Consider the following 24,860-nt stretch of genomic DNA (forward strand, 5'->3'; position numbering starts at 1 on the left):
TAACTTCGAAGAAACGATGGACACACGGATCTGCTGTCCACAGTCTACTACAGACATTTTTTATAGAACCAGGGACCTCTCGTACGAGAAGAGAACAAGCATTTTGTCACTGAGCTACGTGCCACATTTGGTAATATGTACACTCATGTCCAAAATTATTGTCGCAGGTCTATATGTTGCTGTAGGAATATAATTTGATAACGAATTAGCCCGGTATTTCTTATACTGTTAGTGTATAATCGGCAAAGTCATGTATGTGGCAAATTTCATGTCAAAAGAGCAGTAAATAAGGACAATAAAACAAAAATAAAACTTTGTTGTCCATTTAACATTTTGTTTTACTCAGTCTAATTTTCGTATTTATAATTCTTATCCTATGAAATTTACCACAAATATACATTTCCCGATTATACACATAGTATCAGTATTAAAAGTACCCTGCAAAATAATTATCAAATTACACTCTTACAAGAAGAGTGTTATAGATAGCGACAATCATTTTGGACATGTGAGTACAATAGGTTGACAACTGATACGCTTTGATGAGATGTTCAATAATATGCACAAGTTTGGCACAGTCACATAGTTAAATTTTAAGATTGTGTATTTAACTCTTTATATTATTTTGTAAATAATCATTCGCTATATATCTGAACAGTTAAATTGTTTTTTTTTTTTTAACGACACATGTCAGAAAAAACAAGTTTTGAGAAAAATGAGAAAACTATACTACATAGTACAGTTTCTCCAAAAATGTCTATTTATTTATAATGTATCAAGTGTAGGCAACAGCTTGACAGGTGCAGATATCTCACAAAATGTGTATCTACGCGTAGCAAACACAATATTGTTAATTTCGTGTCTGACAACACTTGACAGGTGTCGTTTTACACCCCCCCCCACACAAATCCAAATATCTTTCAGAAGCATTCTGTGAAGATTTCGCACAATTTAAATTATTTTTCAAAAGACATTTGAAACTTGAAATCATAGCGCCTACAACTTCTACGCCATACGTAGTACGAAATGGGGAAGTAATATTTCTCTTTACAACTAAGAAATAATTTTGTGACATCATGGCCTATTTCTATGTCTACCAGTTGCGTAGCTTATGCCTGGACGACGGGACAAGTACTATCTCTACATCCATTAAAGTTTAACAAGCAAAAACTGCAAATTACCTATTTGGCTTGAAGGCGAAGAGTGGAGCATTCTATTCACTCTATCTAAACTCTAGCTTTTTATTAGATACATCTCCGGCCATGGCTCACGATTATATATGAGATAGATAGATATATATATAGATAGATAGATATGAATATATATCATGGAATTAATTTCAAAATTTTAAAATATATACTTCTTGAAATATTTTGAAGTAAAATTTTGATTTTGAGTTTGAAAATAAAAATTTGTATTAACTTATATGCTGTTGTATACCACAGGAAAGGCATGAAAAATGCTGTAAAATGAACCTCAACCAACTCCCTAGTTCAGTTAGGAGAGCTGCAATTCCAATTTCAAAATACATTGAACATACTATTTTGGGCATTTTTTTCCAAAATTTATATAGCCATATCTTCAATACCGGTCGATATAGCCCTATAAAGTTGAAATTTGTTATTTTTCTTAGTCTATCTAGAGGGCATCTATGTACCAAATATCATTAAAATCTGAGATGGTGAGGTTATGGGGATGACCCTCATGTGGGTTTTGGCGGACAACACTGAGTTCGTGAGTTATCTCGGGGTTCTCCAGTTTTTCCTCCACAATTTCATTCCACCAATTCTTTCATCATCTTTTGCTTGTCTTAATCATCCGTCTCCCTTAGCCTAAAGAGAACAACCGTGGGATGTAAAACTACATTTTTTAAAATTTCATTTCCTTAGCCTCCAGTGTTACTATATTATTATTTTTTTTCCCTGAAGTCCTGTAACAGTCCGAGTTGATAAGGTCTATGACAGCCAGACCCATAACCAGCCCAATTTCTTAGAGAGAGCAATGACAGACATCAAGGAACAGCACAGAAATACCTTTTATTGAACCTGTAACAGTTGGAGATTCTTGATTGCTTGGTTTTAGGGAATATATTTAATGAAACGAAGTTTCAATTAGGGTTGAAGGTGGCCGTAGGGTGCTAAGTTACCTTGGCCACCTAACTACATGACTTCGCAGTTAATTTTCTCTCTGTACCTTAATGTAACTATTTTTTGGAATTGCATCTGATCCCAACGCTTCTGATGCCTGCTGTGGTGTAGTAAGAGGGTACTTGAGTTTGAAATTCTTAAGAATGCAAAAAGTCTAATGGAAGATGTTTTGCGCATCTAACAAACTATTTATCATACAAATGAGATAATTCACTAAATTCAATTTATTTGGTAAATAAAATTAAAATAATTTCATATCTAGTTTTCCTTTAATTTAAAAATTTTCGACAACGTTGTGCTTTAGAAGAGGCAAAAAAAAAAAAAAATCATTTACGGCGGTAATCCCTTCCTGGCTACGGACTTGAAGACAGCCAGTATGTATATACAATAATTTGGTATATTTTAAATACATATAGGACACGAACTTCATGGTTGCATAATTAGAATATTTCTGTTAATAGTACACGCTATTTTTTTTTTTTTTGGTTATAAAATCCATAGTGAAAATCTTTTTCGCGAAAGTGAATGTACAAAATAAATCGGAATGAAATATCACCACTTGTACGTAATATTGCTGAACAATGTCGATTAGCAATGATCATATTCAACATTCATTTTACAAAGGACTAGTTTAATGTGGACATCTTGGAATATGTCAAAAGTCAAGCAGATTTCGATAAAAACTTGTGTGCAGAGACGTCGCAGTCAATATTCGATTCTTTTTTAACACGTTTGTTATTATTGTACCAAAATTAGTGTTTCCACGAAATAAGTTTCGAGCCTCGTGGGCAATACTAGTTCACCCAAGTCTTACATCTTTAACACTTTTTAATGTTACATGATACATAGCATAAATAAGAATTTTAGGAAATTAAAAAAAAAAAAAAAAAACAGGAACAGTAAAAAAAAAAAGTACAGCTCACAGATGACGAGAAGAACCCTAGCAGAAGTAGTGTGACGTAGGTATGGGCTCGCCCACTTTTCTCACGGGGTTTTCAAATGACACCACGGAATAGCACACACACAACTTTACCGACATCTAAGTATAGACCAAACCTCAAAAATCGAAAATGGACTTGACCCTGTCGTTGACCTTTCCCAGCTATCCTTGTTTTAGGGTTCTTCTAGTTATCTGTGAGCTGTATTAAAATATTGCGGTTTTGCCCAATAATTAGTTTTTGGATCAGAGGTTACATTTTTGAACGGTTCCTAAATCGAGTTTTCGTATTTTCTACGGAATAAGTACATCATATTGAGTTGATAGCCACTGGCGCAAATCCCGGGGGGATGAGGGGGTCAATGTCCCCTCCAATCTAGGAACTGTCCCCACCAATAATCCGATTTGAAATGAGTTTTTTTTTAAAGGAAAAATGTGATGATTTGAGTCCGATTGCCACAAAGAAAAGTGACATGAAATTGATGTTCCCTCAGAAGAAGCCTCAAATCTGCCAGCCTCCCAATGTTGAAGGCAACTCTGCTCTCCTGGTCCTTATATATATATATATATATATATATCCTACTCCCCCTTCCAATGTTCAAGACAGATTTGCGCCGCTGGGTTTGGCTACACTATATTAGTTCTCCTTATATAAGGCGTACAAAAAGATTTTTAATTGAAATATATTGGATCTTTTAATAAAAAAAATCTATTAACTGATAAAGTGATAGTACGAATATAGCTTAATGGTCAGTATTTATCAAAGTATAAATATACTCAAGTTATTACACAATATGCTTCAATAATAAATATGATTTAAATATCCCGCGCTTCGTGACGCAGGATGATTCTGTTCACTTCTAGATAAAATTAAGAAAGAAAACCAAGCCATAAATTGTGTATAGGCCTATAGATTTACAAAACAAGATGAGAAAAACTTCGAAAATCGGAATATGAGAAGAATGCTACAAAATCCTCGAGACGAGACAAAGTCTCGTCTCGTGGTCAACAATAAAGAAACTTAATATTTTAAATATACGTTTTTTATAGGTAGAAGATCAATGTACAGACTACCGTAGTATAATTACTCCAGGATTTCGTGAAATGGACAGCAACCGCCTAAAATATGCGAAAATCAAAATATCTAACTTCATAAGCTGAAAGAAATTAACTTGCATTATTATGACTATTCTAATTATGCAAACGAAGTATATATATATGGTTATAGTTAAGGAGCCGTACTTCCCATTTAGGGAAGGACGAGAAACGCCATACTTTCAGGCATTATTCATTGACTATCTAGGATGCTAAAAAGTAGGTAATAGACTGAGTTCTTGCCCTTGTACTTAGGGTGTTTAGGTAGTGCAACAGTAAGATGTATCCTCGTGCACGGGAGATGAGAAGTAGCTGTTCTTAACTATTAACATATATATATATTTGGTCTAGGAATTAATTCGTGCGGGTGGACAAGAGATGGCGCAACGAACGGAGCGTCCCACAGTTCCGTGTATCCACACATGTGTTGCAAACCCCTGTCATCGCGTATCGTTCGTAGTATAGGGCAGTGGATTAAAGCGTCAACAACACCAGTTTGTAGTTAAGTGAACATGGCGCAATTTGTGCCTGATAAAGTGTTTTTGCGGGGTGTCCTGCTGCATTACTTTAACATGCAGAAAAGTGCGACTGAAAGTCATCGTATTTTGGTGGAAGTGTATGGTGACCATGCTCTAGCTGAGCGAACGTGTCAGAAGTGGTTTGCACGGTTTAGAAGTGGTGATTTCGGCTTGGCAGACCAAGAGCGAGCTGGACAGCCAAAAAAAATTCAAGACGAAGAATTGACAGCATTGCTCGAGCAGGATTCGTGTCAAACGCAGGAACAACTTGCAGCAGCATTAGGCGTTGATCAAACAAGTCTCCAAACGCTTGAAAGCCATGGGAATGATTCAAAAGATGTCACATTGGGTTCCACATGAATTGAAAGACAGAGACGTTCAAAGACGAAAAACCATTTGCGAATTGCTGCTTCAACGACAGAGCAGAAAGGGGTTTCTGTATCGAATTATTACGGGTGATGAGAAGTGGATCCATTACGAGAACCCTAAACGAAAAAAGGCCTGGGTGAAACCAGGTGAACCAGGTCCATCACAACCAAAACGAGATATTCACTGTGCAAAGGTTATGCTGTGCATATGGTGGGATATGAAAGGTGTGGTGTACTATGAGCTGCTGCAACCGGGTGAAACTATGAATGGAGAACGTTATCGACGACAATTAATGCGTTTGAAGCAAGCTCTGGTCAGAACACGACCAGAATGGGAGAACAGACATGATAAACTTATTGTTCAACATGATAACGCTCGCCCACATGTCGCAAAACCGGTCAAAACCTATTTAGAAAATATCGGATGGGAAGTTTTACCCCACCCGCCGTATTCACCAGACGTTGCTCCTTCGGACTACTACTTATTCGATTGCATGAACAACGATTTGATTGGACAGCGGTTTACTTCTTCAGAAGATATCGAAACATGGGTCTCTGACTTGATCGCTTCCAAGGATGAGGACTTCTTTCGCCACGGAATCCGTACATTGCCTGACAGATGGGCGAAAGTGGTGGCTAGCGATGGACAATATTTTTCTTAAGGTATTTATGTATTTTGTGTTTGTACTACAGCTTCAATGTGTGCGTACCAACCGCACGAATTAATTCCTAGACCAAATATATATATATATATATATATATATATATATATACAGGGGCGGATCCAGGATATGATCAAGAGAGGGGCTAAACCATAATTTGCCGTTTTATCCAGTGTAAAGCAGAATTGAAGCCCATTTTATCCAGTGTAAACCTGAGCGTCAAAGGGGAGCTATAGCCCCTTAGCCCCCCTTGGATCCGCCCTTGTATATATATATATATATATATATATATATATATATATATATATATATATATATATATATATATATATCCTGCTTTTACTTAAAATATACCAAACGTATTCGAAAAATAAATGAAAAAAGGGGGCTGTCATTGCCCAAAAATAGACCTTATCAACTTACTTTCATTCTATAGAAGTGTAGCCAGAACGGAATTGAGTACTTGAAGCCCTGGCTACATATGTATATTAGCTATATTGCAAGAGGTAACATGGTTATGATTTTTGCTTCGAATTGTCCAACTCCAAAAACTCTTCTAAAGTGTACTAAAGTAACAATAATTTATTTGTTAAGATTCCTGCCAATTTTGAGAAATTCATATGGAGTAAAATTCTTTCAAAAAGCAGTCTTAGTAGCTTCTAAACATAATTAACATATAAAGTATAGCAGTCTTTTACGTAGTAACTAGGAACAATTAATTTCAAGCCACAACTTAAGACCCACACACACACATGCATACATTCATACATACATATATTCACACATCTTAGATATATGAATGGCACTCCGTAGTTAATTACGAGCCTTAACATTTGTTCTATCACTAACAAGTAATTTTAAACTAGAAAATTGTGGGTTGAAACGAATTCACTAATTATCTTCAGCACATTTTTCTAGGTTCCAAATCATTTCATCACATAGGTCATCACATAAAAAGTGAGTCGAACATAACTCATTAAAAAAAAAAAAAAAATCAAAATATTTTAAATGTGTTCCATTTACTCTACACACTACAATCACAGACTAATGCATAAACACGTCAATGAGTTAAAAATAACACTTTTATCATTAAGTAAAACACTTCACACTTCTTTGGCAAACTAACTAGACACATTTTTCTTCGTATAATCCATTTTTTTAAAAAAATAATATATTCTCCTAATCTGGAGTAAATTAAAAAAAAAAAAAAACTTTTGATAAGTCACCCTGATACTACTTCTGCTTTAGGAGCACACGTATGCAGAAGGTCAATGCCTTTATTTGTCACACGTGTTGAGGTGAGATTTACAACCCGCAATGATTGGCAACAAGCATTCTTTTTCGCACGCTTGATTACACTCGTCCGCCACCAACTGGGCATTGGAGTTTCCTCCGCCAGGGCCTCTTCCAGGAAACAATCCACAAACCACTGTCGAACCACTTGCACGAAAATGTCCAGGCAGCCTTTCTTGGGGGATTTATCATCATCGTCATTGTCATCGCGATACGTACTATTCGGTACTGGAGGTAACTGTCGCCCGGGACAAGTATTCGCCATTGCAGCTGATGCAATAGCCTTTAGGCACATCCGCTGGACACCAGCATCCGACACAGCGAGGGATCCACCCATGTCAATTTCTTCTAAATGAGGACAACCTTGGCCAAGGCTAGTCATTATACTATCATCACACACGAACCTTAAAGACACATATCGAAGATTGTTGAGACACAGTAATGTACGACAAAAAGGTTTACTAGATTCTGGTCCATTCAACCACGTAATATCCTCAACCAACAGTACATGTAATCCATTGCCACGATTGGACAAGATTTCCAGAAACTGCTCTCTATACCACTTACGAACATGTCGAACGGCTAGGCGCTTCACATCTGGTGCAAGAAGAGTTTCGACTAGAAACAATTCTAAGGTATTATACAGTCGACCACCTCGAAGAATGTCTTCTAGTAGTTTCTGACGTACAAGCCATGGCACTTGAGTAATACAATAGTTTCTTAAGTCATCTCGCACTTGCCAATATCGCGGTGACAAGCATACCGATTCTAATAGACGTAGAAATGCACGCACACATATCTTCTCTAAATCTTTAACTTTACCGTCATTTCGCTTCATGATCGTTTGGTTGTATCATTACAGGTCGTAAACACGAGAAATGGCACAGTTTTGTTTTCTTTCCTGATGACGGAGAGAAGCCCGTGTGGAGCTTGTCACGCTATAAAACGCGCATTAGAAAGAGCACGTATTCAGCCTCCTCGCGCCTCGATTCTAACGCGAGCACTGTGTAGTTGTTCTTTACATGCCTGAACACTTACCAGCGCTGGAAAGGTAAAAAAGATCACGTGACATCTCCACACCAATCTTGTTCACTATGGCAACATACTGAGGCTGGTCAGTATCACAAAGAAATTGAGGTGATACTGTGTGTATAATGAACAATATAATATCGTATTAGATTGAACAGTGTATTCACATTATTTACGATGTTTTTGTTTCATTTCGTTACGGATTTTTGCTCTTGGAATTACATCAACAGTATAGAAAATTCATTAACGTAATTTACTGCAACAAATCATTACGTAACTTGAAACAATCGAATGGAAAACTGACATTTTTCTTTTTAATTTATGAATGACCTTATATAGTAGCCAAACAATAGTCCTCTTCAATATGAAATATCTCAAATAGTTTAATCATATTTTCATCTTGCACTTACCCACAAACGTACACTACTTCATACTGTAATAAATAAATAGTAAATACAAAGAGTAAATCAGCGTGGTTTTATGCTCGGTTGTCTTGTGACTATGGTCCCGGATAGATTCACGGTGGAAGAAAATGAAAATTACAATGCATTAAGTAGTTCGGATTTTACCTTATACTGTAAGTCAAGTCTCACATAGCCTCAGCGCTGGAAAGGGACGCTAAACTTCAATAATAAAAAAAAAGAGCAATCAGCATGATTTTGGCCTTCGTAACATTGTTACGCACTTCTCAATTAATTACGACATCTAGGCGTCACCCATCCTGACCCAATCTATGCTCTTTCCTATTGGTTCTTAATTATACTAGAAACATCTGAAATGGCACCTTAGACAACATGCAGAACAGCCTTTTTTCCCTACATAGCCTTCCATAAAAGTGGCGTGTAAGAAGTCATTATAAAAGTCAATAAAACACGATTGATTAAATTAAAATTTAAGATTTTTAAAGCAATACTTGGTTTATAGAGTGATTTGATTTTGGGTTTAACGCCCCGCTCAGCAGCGAGGCTATATGAGATGTGGATCTACTAATTAACGTGGAATCCGAACCACATGAGCTCCCACCGGGAATCGAACCCGGGTTCCTCCACGCCAAACACGTGTACGCTAACCGCTTAGCCACGAAGGAGCTTTTTTGATTTATATAGTATCACGAGAAGAGATCAGGTGTTCACGCAGAATTTTTGGTTGGGGAAGGGGTCCAGTCCTACAAGCCACTACGTCTTTGTAGTATTGAACGGGTATTATTCTGTACCCGATTAGTAATTGTAAAATACTTCCACCTATATTTTCAGGGGGGGAAATGATAGAACTAGATTATTTTTGCAAGAGAAAGAGTACAGTTTACGTGTAAGATCAAATTTTCATGCTACATCAATCATTTCCCTGCAAAACAAGTAGTTTTATTAAGAAAGTATAAATGTAGATTGAGTTAGGAAGTTTACAGCAATCAATTTGGAACGGTGTTCAAACAGGGATGTTCTTTAGGGAACAGGGGAACTAATTGAACTGTGAGTTTGAGAAATATATATTTTAGATCAAGAGTTCAAGAGTGCAATAATAGACTAATGGAAAACACGAAACTCGACTCGTATCGTTGAAGAATCTCCCCCTTCCTCCAAAGCGAAATCTGAAGAAAAAGAAAAGTGTTGTGTTCAAAGTAATCTTCTATAAATAAACACTATTTTCCAACAAACCGAATATCAAATTTATTTATGTAGAATGTATGCATCTACTTTTGTTTATGGCTATACAAACATTCTAAGGCTAAAAGGTATGGAGAAAAAAACACGATCCCGAAAGCAAAAAGTTGCGTTTACAGATTGAGAGTAAGATCATCTCCAAAAATGTCAGCCTAGATCTGCATGCTATTTTTTTTTAAGCAATACTTGCATATCTACCAGTCGGGGCAGTGTGGTTCAGTGGTAGAATGTTAACCTCTAGAGTAAGGGGTCCCTGGTTCGACTCCCGGTTGTGTTTATATGGACATCATCTGTTTTTTTCGGGGGGGGGGGGTTCTCCCGTTTCCTGGGCATGATGGCTCACAAGTAAAGGGTTCAAATTGATTAATCGAGTTGCAGGATGAGACAGTGCGCCTGATAGAGGATGTGAAAAATGTATATGTGCAAAGTTATAATGGTTGAGCGCCGTAAGAAACGGAGGAGGAGGGGGTAAAAATTGATGCTAGAAGAGCTACGCTTCATTATTGAAATACATCAAATAAACTGCTGAATCGTAAAAATAGTGAAAGATAGACAATGCAAACGGTGGTAGTTTTACATATTGGCAAAAGAAGAATGGACAGAGTACATCACAAACCTCCGCTGTCATTTTGAAATCTGGGATATTTTTTGAAATGGAATGATGTGATATATCAATTAGGATCAGCATGTTCTCAAAAAGTCAATGATGAACTTTAGTGATCGTTATCTGTGCTTACTTTAAATATTTAGAATCATCTTTACAGTTATTTACGAAAATCTAGAAGGATAATACTTGTATGTTGAAAGTTTGGATGATCACAAAAACACATGCAAATTAAACATTATCTATATGCCAAGGAAAATTACAATGAAATTTGATATCCAACAGTGAAATTTTGATATTAATAAAGTAATAATGTGCAACTTGGATATCAAATTTTACTGTAAGTTTTCTTGGCTTGTAGTTCATGTTTAACTTAATGTGTTTTCGTGATAATCCAAACTTTCATCATACAAGTATTAGCCTTCTAGATTTTCGTAAATAACTATAAAGATGATTGTAAATCTTCCAAATAAGTACAGATAACGATCACTACAGTCCATAATATCATTACCTCTCAATTTAAAAAAAAAAAAAAAAAAAAAAAAAAAAAAAAAAAATCACAAATTTCAAAATGGCGGCGGAGGTTCATGAACTACTCTGCCCATTCTTCTTTTGCCAATATGTAAAACTACCACCGTTTGCATTGTCTATCTTTCACTATTTTCACGATTCAACAGTTTATTTGATATATTTCAATAACATAGCATAGCTCTTCTACCATAAATTTTGACCCCCTCCTCCTGCGTTTCTTCTGGCGCTCAGCCGCTATAACTTTGCGCACATATATATTTTCACATTCTCTATCAGGTGCGCTATATCTCATCCCACAATTCGATTCGTCCATTTGGAATCTTTCTTGTCAGTGGTAGAGCACTTACCTCTCGTGTGTGGGGTTCCTGGTTCGATCCCCCCGTCAAGCAAGTTTGTAGTCGACAACATCATGTTCGTATGTTTTCACAGGTTACTCCCGTTTCCTCCTACATTCTCTTTCCACCAAATCTGCCATCATTATTCACTTGCCTTAATCATCGACTCCCTTAGTCTAAAGTGCACTCAAACTGAAAGATTTCAATTCATTTTTCTCTACATTGTAATTTCACTACTTCTTTCATCATTCACTTTCATTAACTATGCTTTTCCTTTACTCTACGTGGCACAAAATGTGAGACGTTCAACTAGTGATGCAAGAGTTCGAAAAAAAAAAATGATACTCAGTGAAGAAATAGTAATATATTCACCTTTGTTTTCGTATTATAACACGAAAACAAAAAAGAACATTTAATAACTGAATTCTATAGAAGAATAAAATGAGACGTTCAATAAACAAGGATAATCAAGTCACTTGATGGGAAACAGAAAAAAAGGGAGGAAATCGCTGGACACAATGACTTTTCTAGTTCGAACGAACTGTTTGATGAACTACTAAGAGTAGGTCCGTAGTCGGCCAGATTTCTTACAGAGGGCAGAAATCAGTGGTGCCCACCCCCCTCATGTCCATGACGCACCCCTCTCAATTGTCTATCTGTAGGTGTTCTTCCATAAAAAAAAATCTTTTCGATTAATTTTTACACCCCGTCAAACATATTTATATAGATTTTTAACTCTCTTTATATAGATTTTTATTATATAGATTTATATAGATTTCAATGACGCAGTTTGCGTCATAGCCCCCCCTTTGTGGGCACCTCTGCAGAAATTAATACGGACGTGACAGTGACAGACATAAAGACACCATAAAACTGCTCATTTATTTGTTTATTGAATGTGTAACAGAACTGTAGAGCTTTTTCACCTTACATTCTTGACTTTTTTTTTAAACAGTATATTTATCTAAACAAATACATTTTGTGGTTCGGATCCCATATTATGCTGTAGTTTCACGTCTCATATAGCCTCGCTGCTGGGCAGGGCGCTTAACCAACCAAACAACCAACTGAAAATTTCACGGGTGGCTGAGAAAAAAGAAATCTTTGAGTTTAATGTCCCACGTTTATGCCCTTTAGACTACGAGAGACGATAATTAAAGCAGTGCATGATGATGTAACAATTAGTGGAGCAACAAAGTGGGAGGAAACGGGAGTACACCGGGGAAACCGACGGACATGGTTGTCCACCACAAATTTACTTGGCTGGAGATCGAACCACGGACCCCACACACCAGAGGTACGAGCTCTACCACTGAGCTACCGTGTCCCCATATTTTTGATGTTTCTCATTGTTAAATAATACGGTATTTGAGTTTGAAATTTTTAGAATGCGAAGAGGCCAATGGGAGATCTTTGGTGCATCCAGCAAAAATCGTTCTTTTACGCACACAGAAAAAAAAAAAATACTGTAAACTGAAATTAATTTGATAATTGAAATCTGAAGGATTTCGTTTCTAGTTTCACTTCAATTTAAACATTCCCTTCGAGGTCCTATTCCTTGAATGAAGTTATTCCGATACTAATTTGGACCAAATTTTCCCCCATGATGGGAATGAAGTGGGAGTCGTAAATCAGTGGTCTTGGAGTAATTTGCAGATTTGTGATTTTTTTGTGTGTCTGTGTTGACCTATCTGCACCCTTCCGCGTCACGAAAGGTCTAAGAAGGGTGTGGTATTACAATATTTAAACCATATTTATTATCGGAGTATACTGCGTAATAACCTGTGCTTCTTTAAACGTTGATAAACGCTGTTCACTGAGTTCAAACAATCAGCTAATCAATGTATGCTTTTTATACTTAAACAGTAAAATAAAATGAAATTAAATCTTTGAGATTTAACGTCCCACGATTGTGTCCGTTAGGCTACGTAAGACGGATGATTAAGGCAAGTGAATAATAACGCATGAATATGTGAAATGAGAATGTGGGAGGAGGTGGGTGTACCCCCGAGAAAACCCACGGACACGATGTTGTCAAACACAAACTTACTTGGCCGGGGATTGAAACAGGAATCCTATGTATCAGAGGTAAGCGCTCCACCACTGAGCAAACGTGGCCCCCAACAGTTAAACAGTGTTTGAGATCTAACGCTTAGATGAACTATTTTTACTCAAAAGACCCGTGAAATTTACCGTCTCGCCTAGTTTTTGAGACAATTCTTGTCTCGCGGGTAAGCAGATTTCATCTTATAACCTAAACAACTGTTAACCTAAGCAGTTATTGCCTTTTAACTAGTTTAAGTGTTCCTCTCGTTACTTCACGGTCCACTAGTGAACCTCGACTAAACACCTGGTCAAGAATAATCCCATTGAACGAAAATCAATATTCGAGCCACGGATAGGAGTTTTTCTTTATTCTAGCACTTGATAAAAGACTTTAATTGTAACTCTGAAACACAATGCTGTTCTCAATGATTGTCTTTTCTTTATAATGGCATTTAGAAACTACCTAGTACGTGACGTCACTTTCTCTCTAAACCACATGGAATAACTTGATTGTCACTGCCCACATGACCTTGGAAGATAAACGCACACGGATATGACGAAAAATTAGTTTTTTCTTCTTGAGAAAAAGAAGTGTGACGAGGAATTGCTTGCATATAAAAGGTATCCTTGAGGAAATTCGTGTAGGGAAAAGGTGATCCCATGCTTACGTATGCCATGCTGAACTTGTCAGAGCTGATGTATAGACCTACTACAGTTTTAAAACAATCCACGCGTTATTAACATAGCTGACTTGGAAAATTTCATTAAATTCAAAAGAACATTGTCACAATCCGACGCTTTTTCCCCTGCAAATTTCACAAGGGCCATGAATTTTAAGGGCAGTTTTCATAAGAAAAAAGGGAGAAAATACTAAAAATAAAACGAAAAAGGGCGAAAAGGTACTAATCCCTATCAACTATTTTGATAACTGCCCTTTTATCTAATTGAAAACAACTTGAAATGAACTACAGAGAAGTCGTGTTAGAAACTGAACCTGCGTTTCTTGGATCCGAGAAAGGCACAAACTGTCTGACCTTAACAAAATTATTGCATAACAAGAGCACATTTAATCTGCGATGAGCGGAAATTCGGGATAACATTTTAGAAAGTAACAAGAGAAGAGGGAAGGAGAAACGATTAAGGGAATGAAGGGATAATGGGTCCAAATTGTGGAAAAGGTGTTGAAAAGTTACGAAGCGTGTCCAGAAAATAAGTAAGTTAAAAAAAAAAAATAATAAAACAGATTTGTTCAAGTCAAATTTACAGTATTTTTCGATATATTTTCCACCAAGGTTCCAGTGTGATGTGGTCTTATGCACAATAAAACCATAGGACTTTTTTCCTTCAATGAAAAGACGATCACAGCCAAGACCTATCTTGATATGTTGCAATTATTTGTTGTGCCACAGATTCAGGACATTTTGGATTTAATTTTCCAACAACATGGTGCGCCACCTCATTGGAGGTTAGATGTAAGTGTCTATTTGGATACAAATATTTCCGGGAAGAGGAACGGGCGTGATAGCCCCGCAAACTGGCCTCCGCGATCACCAGACGTAACATCACTGGATTTCTTCCTTTGGGGTTATGTCACGGACCAATTTTACCAAACACCAGTGAACGACATCACAGAATTACGGCGCAGAATTACTGAAGTCGTAACATCCATCCCTCACGTAATGTTGACCAACACAAGGGTGGAACTGGAATATTGCCTACATATTCTTAGGGCAACAAAACAATCACACGTAAAAAAATATAAACTGATTAAAAAATTATTAAATACTTGAATATGTTACATGAAATTCAAGATAAAATTATTTGTCTGTGTCACATTTTATGCCTTATGAATATTTGTAATCAGGAAAGAATTCTGGGACACCCTGTATTATTACATATTGAAAAAATGTTCGTAAGAAACTATATGACATATTAGTCCCATATTTACACAAAACTGACTTGACGTGATTTCATTTCCTTGTCCATTTCATATTAGGATGGATTTCTGCCATTCAAATAATTCTTGCACTATTTTATTTACCCCTTTTCTCTATTTTTTTTTAAGGTTCGAAGAGTAGTAAAATTCTGCATAATATCCAGCACTCGTTTGAGAATTATCACAGCATTTTACAGCTTTAGTTCTCAACCGACAGATCTGCTATTTGTCTGTTGCGCTAATATATAACGTGACTCGCATACTAAAGTTTATTATGTTTGGACAAGCACACGCAAGCATTTCGAAATAGTATCTTGCATGTGCATACGTACATACTATACACAAGGTGTCGACATGAAGATGAAGAGGAAAAATAAATAAAACAAGCTACAATACAGTCTATCTCTTGCGACGGATATATATATGACTTCTAAAAACTCAATGCCAACATCCTACATCGTGTCGAATGACGTCTGCGAATTTGCAATTTTGATTACCATGTCGTTACTTCTTTTGAAGGCTTTGGTGACACCTATCGAAGTATGCCATAGCCTATTCTTCTCTGTTGTTTGTCCTTTAATGTATTGGAAATTCAATAGAACTCATATCACAGAATGCGAAAAAGTAAACAAGCGTGTTGTGATACTGCAGGACCTTCGTGCAAACAAGAAATTATTTTTATATTTATTTTACAGGTGATGTATACAATATAGAAGCCCTATAAAATCAGAAGTGCCTATACTCATGCGGTCTGTAATAAACTCCAACCCAAAATCATCCTCTTGATATGCACCTTCAAAATCAGTTCCACAGGTTTCTTGACAATTACACTCTCCGGAGAATTAGAGAGAAAGAAAGGAATGGGGAAGGAAGGAGGCGGCCTGGGACCTATATGTTAGGTACCATCCCAACATTTGCTTGGTACAAATAGAGAAAACATTGGAACATTTCACCCTGAATAGCTAACCTGAAAAAGCTTTTACATTCTTTTTGACCTAATGTCCCACCGGAAATCGAACTCGTGACTGCTCGCACCAAAAGCGAGAGCGTTAACGTCCACGCTATTACTAGGATATTCCAGTAACAGTGAAAACATTCGAATTACCAATATTCGAGTGATTTTAACAGAACTCGACTGTATCGCAACTCCTGCACCAACCTCAAGAGTGAGAAAGTGTATGGGGATAGTCAGGGAGCGGACTGGGTACGATAATGGTTAACGTATCTGCATGGTAAGCAGTCTATTCTAGTAGCCCTTGAAAAAAATCGCAGAATACCACTGAATATCACTGCATTGGCAAAAAAAAAAAAAAAAAAAAAAAAGTAATTTCCTCCATTTTTATCATATTACATATATAACCAACAACACCCAAAATAGCCTTAAAATATAAAGATCATTTAGTGTTATTATAAAGTAAGGATTTAAATTTCTGGGCTTTCGGCATCTATGGCCATTTAGCCTGTCACGTACGAGAGATGACATCCTTCGGCGAGCACGCTATCCGATGAAAGGGAAGGAAGAAAGGATTGGGGAAGGAAGGAAGCAACCTGAGACCTATAAATAGTAAGGCACCAACCCAGGATTTGCCTTTTTTGACCGAGTGTTCCCACTGCGAATCGAACCCGGGATCGCTCGCATTGAAGGCGCTAGCGTTAGCGACTACGCTACGCAGGGACATAGGCTATATTATAAAGTAACTTGAAACTACTATCAGAGTAATATTATTAAACTCTATTCACTTAGATTATCTCCACTGCTGCTATTGATTAGGCACGATGTACGCAAAACAATAGTTTTCGTTTGGCCCTCAACCGAAGGTTATATGCTGACAATGAAAACATTGTGTTATTTGACCAAATAAAAACCTTGTAGGTTAAATTAAAATTCGTTATGTAGTACCACAAGCAAGGAAGATTTCCTTATCATCAGAGTAAAATTTAAATTTCCATTTATCGTTTCCTTGTGGCTAAATGGTTAACTACACTATAGGCCCTACATCTTTCACGTCGATTCGATTTTCGTTACAATACTGTATCCGTGGGTTTTCTCGGAATACTTCCGTTTTCTCCCACCCCACATTCTCATTCCACCAATTATTCCATCATTCACTTGTCTTAATTATTCATCTCCCTTAGCCTGAAAGACATAACGTGAGACGTTAAACTGAAATACGAGGGTTGTTACATAAATCCTATCCCTAACCAAGAAATATTGCGGTTATGATGTTATGTTAATGCATAAATTTATATGATGACTTGTGAGACGTAAATATGTTTAGCGCTTGGAAATAACTTTAAAGGTTGAATTAGTTTTACAAATTAAAAATAATAATAATAACTGAGTTTTAAAATATTTAATTTTTTATTGTTTTTGGATCAAAAGATACAATGTATTTCAATCAAAAAAATTTTTGTAGGCCTTATATCTGGAGAGCTACATATAGTGTAGGCAAACCCAAACTATCACTTAACTCAGTATAATGTGCTTATTCCGTAGAAAATACGAAAACCCGATTTACGGGCTGTTTAAAATTTCTGTGGCTCCTGATCCAAAAACTAATTATTGACCAAGATCGCAGTCTTTTGATCCATTTTTTAAAAATAATTCCTAAAATTCTTGTTTAATAGTTATTTGAAGAGTAATAAATTATAAATACAATTACGGATAAAAGTTTAATAATTGAACTGAACAGTTTTCGTAACAATATTAGAGCTATACATGTAATATTTTTTAGGCCGTCACACCAAATTTGGTATTAATACCAACTTTTATTCTATTGTTACAGGTCCAGAAAACAGAAGAATTAGCAAAGTGTGACAAAATGGAGAAATTGATGATGAGAGCTGTTATTGAATATCTCTACAAGAAAGGTTTACAAGCAGGATTATTCCCCAAAACATGACATTCTCTGAGACCTAAGTATTCGAAACATTCTACACTCTTCACAATACGAACAGTTGACGTCACGCACTAAATACGAAATGAGTACAATAATCTCTTCATGTAATCACTTCATCTCTGCGACGCGTCTTCCAATTGCTTAAATTAAGTATTATAAAACGGAACTTTCTCCTTGGCCTGGGTCTAATCTGTTTCGTCTGTTCAGGGTTGCCAACTTTTGAAAATTCAAATACCGGATACCCTCCTGAGGTATACATACTCTTACGTATTGTGACATCATCGTTCGTTAAAAGTGTTAACCTGAAAGTGGTTATTTCACATAAAATCGAGCGATTCAGAGTTCGAATTTAATAAGAATAAAAAACAAGGGTTTGCTCCATAATAAAACATCCCGTCTTCAGAAATTAATTAATACGACTGTATATAATGGCAGATAGCCTTATATTTCAAGTTTACATTTTTTCAAATAAATAAATATTTTAGAAATCATTTAATGGCTAATTAAAAAGGCCAAAACTAGCCAAGAGTTTCATGAAGCATTTCGTATTTAAGACTATAAGCATTTCGTCTACTTGTATGACTAAAAACCTCTCCAAATATGTTAGATTGCGCCAAATTGGCATCACTGCCATCTTGTAAACGATAACATCACTGCGATGGAACAACTAATTCGTCATGGAATGGAATTGCGCTATGGCCGGTTGTCAAATGCGACTCATTTTAGAATCCCAATTCAACATCTAGTCTCCACGGAATTAAAAAAGAATCTGAATAGAACAGAGAATAGAATTACTAAGAGGAAAAATTACCGGACATTTAACGCACGGTCTCGAGGTTTCACCGGGCAAGGTCCAAACCCGAACTGTTCGGTAATATATCGGACGGTTGGCAGCCCTATGTCTGTTCCTGTCCGTTCGAAACTGCTAAATTGTAGGCCTACATCGATGTCACGTCTTCGACGCGACACAATGCAATCCAGAAGGGTTTAAATTACATGTGGAAAAAGTGTAAAACAACATGCTATTCTTTTTAACAGACTGGAAAAACGCTTTCGTATGCTTGATTTAGCTTTCAGCAAAGTGTATCATATAAGTAATTTGTCCACATTAGGAAATGCAACTCTACTAATCCATCTTCCTCCAAAAAATTGTCTACATTTTTTTCCGCTGTTTAATATTAATACTTAAAAAATGTACATTGAAGTAATTATGGAAAAGTACCAAGTATGTCAAAGCATTTAAATGTTTCAAGGTATTTCTTACAATTTATGCAGATTTCATTACCGCACGCGTTATTAACTCTGAAATAATAGCACAGTAATTTTTTTTATCAGTGAAAGGAGAAACAATCGCTCATTCTTCGATCACGTACAACAGTTCATCATCAAATTCTTAAACACAACATTCTTTTATTTGCTTTACTTATTACCTGGTTATTTAAGGAAATAAAAATGTAACGTTTCCGGCATAATTCTATATAAAGAAAATTTTATTTTGCGTTTTGTGATAAGACGTTAGGCCAAGAGGAGACAACTGTTCCATGGTTTCCATAAAACATAAAAATCCAAGGAAATTCTCGTGCAGATTGACCAATACAAATGCTTAAATTTTTCTTTGTTCTTCATAAATAAACCAATACAATAGTAATAATGTGTGTGTGTGTTCAAAATAACATAATTAGCACCTACTGTTAGCTCGGTGTATTTGCGTGTATTTGTTTGTAAAAGAAAATAACTTCTATCATAGGAATTGGACACTCAATACACTAGAGAAATTTTGAATTAAAAAAAAAATAGAGGAAAAATTTTGTACCAGTCAAGGGAAATTTTTTAAAGGAAGGCTACCAACACGGCTTTAGAGACGCAAAAATGAACTTCCTAAAAGCCATCCAAGCCTATGATTCGGTATTGAATGATTGATTTGACAAAACGCATATGAGATGTTCTCAACGAAAAGATCGGGTGTGTGTGTATATTGTAAGGTTCCATTCCTGTGCACACACTTTAACGTAGAGGTGCCCACAAAGGGGGGCTATGACGCAAACTGTGTCATTGAAATTTTTTTTTTTGGGGGGGGGGGGGTAAAAATCTATATAAATATGTTTGAGGGGGTGTAAAAAATAATCGAAAATATTTTTTTCCATGGAAGAACACCTACGGATAGACAATTGGAGAGGTGCGTCATGGACATAAGGGGGCATCACTGCTTTAACGAAATGGTTTTATTACGAACACGTGGTTTTACTACAAGCATATGTTACTACGTTCAACATCAACAATAGCAGGAGACAGATGGAGACTAACGAATCGGAAAATCTATGAAAAAGCCGATCTTCTCATGGTCCTCCCTTCAAGAACAAGCCTATAAAAGAAAACCTCAAGAGAAGAAATCTATCAGATGACAACTGATCACTCACCTATATCCAGAGGTACACTCATGTCCAAAATTTTTGTCGCATGTCTATAAATATGTTGTTATAGGAATATAATTTGATAACGAATTCGTCTGGTATTTCTTATAATGTTAGTATGTGTATAATCGACAAAGACATGTATGTGGCAAATTTCATATCAAAAGAGCAGTATATAAGAACAATAAAACGAAAATAAAACTTTCTTGTCCATTTTGCAACGTTTTGTTTTACTCATTCTAATTTTCGTATTTATAATTCTTTCCCTATGAAATTTACCACAAATATACATTTCCCGATTATACACATAATATCAGTATTAAAAGTACCCTGCAAAATCATTATCAAATTACATTCTTACAAGAAGACAGTTATAGATATGCGACAATCATTTTGGACATGAGTGTACAAGTGAGGGGAAACGCGGGAGAACGCCGTCCCCTCACCTCCAAAACAATATGTACTGTGTCCCCCCAGTTCCTAAAAAATTACAATGAGCAAAAATAGGCAGGGGACGGCATGACGTCATGCCGCTACATACAGTCCCCTTACCTTTTCAAATCCACTTTTACCCCTGCAACATCTTTCTCCTGGTGCCGCCATGGGTTAAGGAGAATTCCTTTAAAACCATGTCCTTACGCTGCTACGAGCAACGAAGACATCCTATAATCACCCACTCCAGAGGTTGCCATGAGAAAAGGAGTTATTCACGATATCTGTTTAAGGCCATTACAAGATCAAGACAATTTAATCTTTCTCCCGAGGCCACTTGGGGGGAGGGCGAGGGCTTTATTGAACTCTGAAAACATATAGAGAGTTACAACTTTGTAAAACGTTTATAAGATTATATTTTCTTATAATAAAAGATAGACTGGGTTTAAATCCCGGTTTCGTTATTTAAGACTGTACCAACAATAACATTGCAATATACAATGTCCGTCTCTAAGGGTTAAACAAATCACAGCTAACAATATGCAATCAGTTCTGAGTTATACCGTAAAGAAAATGTGGAAGAATAATTTTGATGTTTGCAGAAGTGTATGGATGCTAGGATACTTGCTAACTCTATTCCTGTTGGTTTCATGTAGTATCGAATTGACACGTATCTACTTTCCAACAACACGGAGCTACATATAACATATCGAATTAAATTGGTTAAAAAGACCTAACAATATGTTTAACAGAAAGAGACGAGAATTAATATTATAGATACATATATTCTACAAGCTGTTGATAATAGTTACTTCTGAAATTACTCTACTGAATCGATCAAATATAGAACAGGTTCTTTCATTCAATTGAACCAATGTGAAGCAGATTCTTTCATTCCATTGCTTGCATATATTATCCAAAACATTTAGACATGTCTGTAGACACATTTTGTATATCACTTAAACAATTCTTGTTTAATGCATTATAAATTATTGGTCTTTACTGGACTGCGGGACTAATCAAAGCTCCCGATCGAGGCACAAATATAGAGCACTAGCAGCGTTCACCCCGCTTCGCTGCGGTCACCCCGGAACGCAATAAACTTTGTTACTTAGATAATTTTTACTTTTTCGCTTTCAAATTGCAGTAAATGTTAACATTATAGCGCCTGTCATTTATGTTAACCCGCCGAGTGACCCGCTTCGCTGCGGTCACCCCGGAACGCAATAAACTTTGTTACTTAGATAATTTTTACTTTTTCGCTTTCAAATTGCAGTAAATGTTAACATTATAGCGCCTGTCATTTATGTTAACCCGCCGAGTGACACGGTCATGCGGGTTGCATATAAATACGTTTATTTTTATACCTATGATGAACTAACACTTGAATGGTCAATTATCTCAAGACACTGGTAATTAAAAATTAAAGTGATATGATAAAAACCATCTAGGGTCCAAATCCTAATAACCCCCCAAAAATAAAAGAAATTGGTTCAGCCGTATTAGCGTGATGAGGGAACAAAGGATTTGTACGTTCTCTTTTATAATATAGATAATGTAACTGTTCTATATTTCTACAAGCAGTGGCGTATTTACGATTTTGTTTCGGGAGGGGCTTTGCCTGGAAATGTGAAAATTCTGCAAGATATTTCATTTACTTTACTATACTAAGTAAGATTTCGGGGTGGTGGTGGCTTAAGCCCGGAAGCCACCCCCCTAAATACGCTACTGCCTACAAGTATAGTTATCTGGCTCTATAGATTATAAAATAACGAGTAGTTTCAGAAGTAACTTATTGACATTTATTTATCAACAACTTGTAGAATCTCTTTACAGTATCTACCTAGGTATAATATGCTTTTCTTTTGTTAGACTATCTTTATGAAACACATTGTTACGTGTTTTTCTGCCAATTTAAATAATACTCCTTCCTGTACACCCTACCCTTCAGGTAGCCCGAGAAATCACAGAACGTCAGATCAGGCGACTTCACACTCCTAACATAATTACCGGAACACTACTGCATTCTTCTTGTGCAGTGTCTGTTCCAATTTTTCAATGACTTTGTGGAACAACTTAGTATCGAATTGATGGATAACTACTTTTCAAAAACACGGCACTATACACTATATATTACATATCCAATGTCTCCATGCAACTCACAAAATTAATCGTATTGGGCCAAGTTATTTGGAACGATGAGAGCAGTTTATTGTCAAAAGGAGACGGAAAGTCCAGCCGAGACCTCATAACGCTTTTCACTCTGATTTCATTGATCCTGTTGTTGAAACGGATGGAAACTCTGCAAAATGATCTGGAGGACTTCAGACAGGAATGTTGTCAAGCCCACTGGTGTTTCTGGCATGTAAAATGGGGGGGGGGGGGGCATCAAAGAAAGTGATTTAAATGGTACTACCTAGCCCAACCTGTGTATTATCTTCGGTGCAAAATCCAGATTTCCTGTCAAAATTTCTCGCCTCAGGGACATAAGGAGATATGAATAGTAACGTTTGAAAGGATGTTCTATTCTGAAGAGAATGAGGCACGAACTATGATCCTAGGATAAATAGGGATGTCTCAGGAAATTTTTACCTGAGATCCTGTTTCATGAGGGAATTTGCGATATTATGGGGATATTCTTAGCACATTGGTAAATATTTTTATCTTCCTTTTCAAGATAGAAGCCTGAAATTTTGTACACACATTCAGAATACGCCTTAGTATTTTTCAGTTGATTGTGAGATCTGTGCGTTAACACAGGGGGGGGGGGGACGGGCTCAAAACTTGACAAAAAATTCAGAAAATCTTGATTTATCTCAAAATTTCCCGCCTCAAGGACATGACAGGGAAATGTGAATGGTACCGTTTGAAAGACTGTTCTATTCTGAAGAGAATGAGATACGAACCATGATTCTACGATAAATAGATATGATGCTGTAGCTGCTTGACTGAAAATCTATAATTTACCTTTAAAAAAGCCAATATTTAAAAGGGTTAAGGCAAAATCCGAATTTGATGGAGGAACAACTTGTGTTGGTAACTGAAATTTAACTATTAAATCCTCACCTCAACTTCCATATGGACGAGGCTCATCTTTTTAAATTATCCTAACTCAAATGGTTTCCCTGTCAGCTGCTTATTTTCTCACTTGACACGTTCATCATAATAAAGATTTAATACTAGGTGCACGTTTTCTTTAACACGTTCTTAAAGCACATAATTACATGCAATTGGCAAGAATCTGCTTATTTGTACAAAAATGCCACACTCATTACGCATGCCAAAGTCAATGTATTTCTCACTCGTCGTAACTAGATCATCGCCTCCTCGAAATAGCGGCAACGCATTTACACATGACGAAAGTGACCGCCGACTCACGAGAATAATTTAACACTCATTAGATAGCGTCTAATACATCAGTCACAAACGCCGCCAAGGATGTTTGTTATAACGGAATTACGTTTACTAAAATAGCAACATCATATGCAGCTCATTTGCAACACAGTACAAACAAAAGATAATTTATAATAAATCTTAGATTAGATGGAATAAATTCAAAATACGTGATTCTTCTGCAAAGAAATGATTCAGAAAAAGAGTACTCATCAACATTGCTGTAGATCCATGTGATTTAGTTGTTTGCTGACGAAGTATCTTAGCATCGGGCTTTCTAGATATAAATCCATTTTGTTCAAATTCTCATGCTACTACCTTCTCTTTCAGCGTTATAAGCGTGTGTGTTTACAAAACTAAAAGAGAAACAGACACTTTTCCAGTTTAATCTTCAAAAAAGCTTGTTAGTACTTTTCCTTCTAGTTTAATGTCACGATTATGCTCCGAAGCTAAAGGAGATGGTGATGATAATGAATGAAATAGTGGAAAGGAGAAATGTAAATAAACAGGAAACCTCCGAGAAAACCACACACACGCAATGTTTGTCCATCACAAAATTCAC

At 36.4% G+C, this 24,860-nt stretch overlaps 2 protein-coding genes across 3 annotated transcripts in view; both read right to left on the bottom strand.

Annotated features, from left to right (window-relative positions):
* The window catches only part of nonC (serine/threonine-protein kinase Smg1), a 358,879-nt gene that overhangs the window by 74,121 nt on the left and 259,898 nt on the right, over positions 1-24,860 (bottom strand). The window lies entirely within an intron of this gene.
* On the bottom strand, positions 6,108-8,051 carry LOC145680238 (uncharacterized). Its single transcript, XM_081750560.1, has one exon. The coding sequence runs from the start codon at positions 7,856-7,858 to the stop codon at positions 6,950-6,952; it is 909 nt and encodes a 302-aa protein (XP_081606686.1). The 5' UTR covers positions 7,859-8,051; the 3' UTR covers positions 6,108-6,949.

This window comes from Thermobia domestica, chromosome 3 (assembly GCF_964235325.1).
Source record: "Thermobia domestica chromosome 3, izTheDome1.hap1.1, whole genome shotgun sequence".
Classification (NCBI taxonomy): domain Eukaryota; kingdom Metazoa; phylum Arthropoda; class Insecta; order Zygentoma; family Lepismatidae; genus Thermobia; species Thermobia domestica.

Excerpts from the sequence above, each read along its gene's own strand:
- LOC145680238 (XM_081750560.1), bottom strand. The coding sequence starts at position 7,858 with ATGAAGCGAAATGACGGTAAAGTTAAAGATTTAGAGAAGATATGTGTG.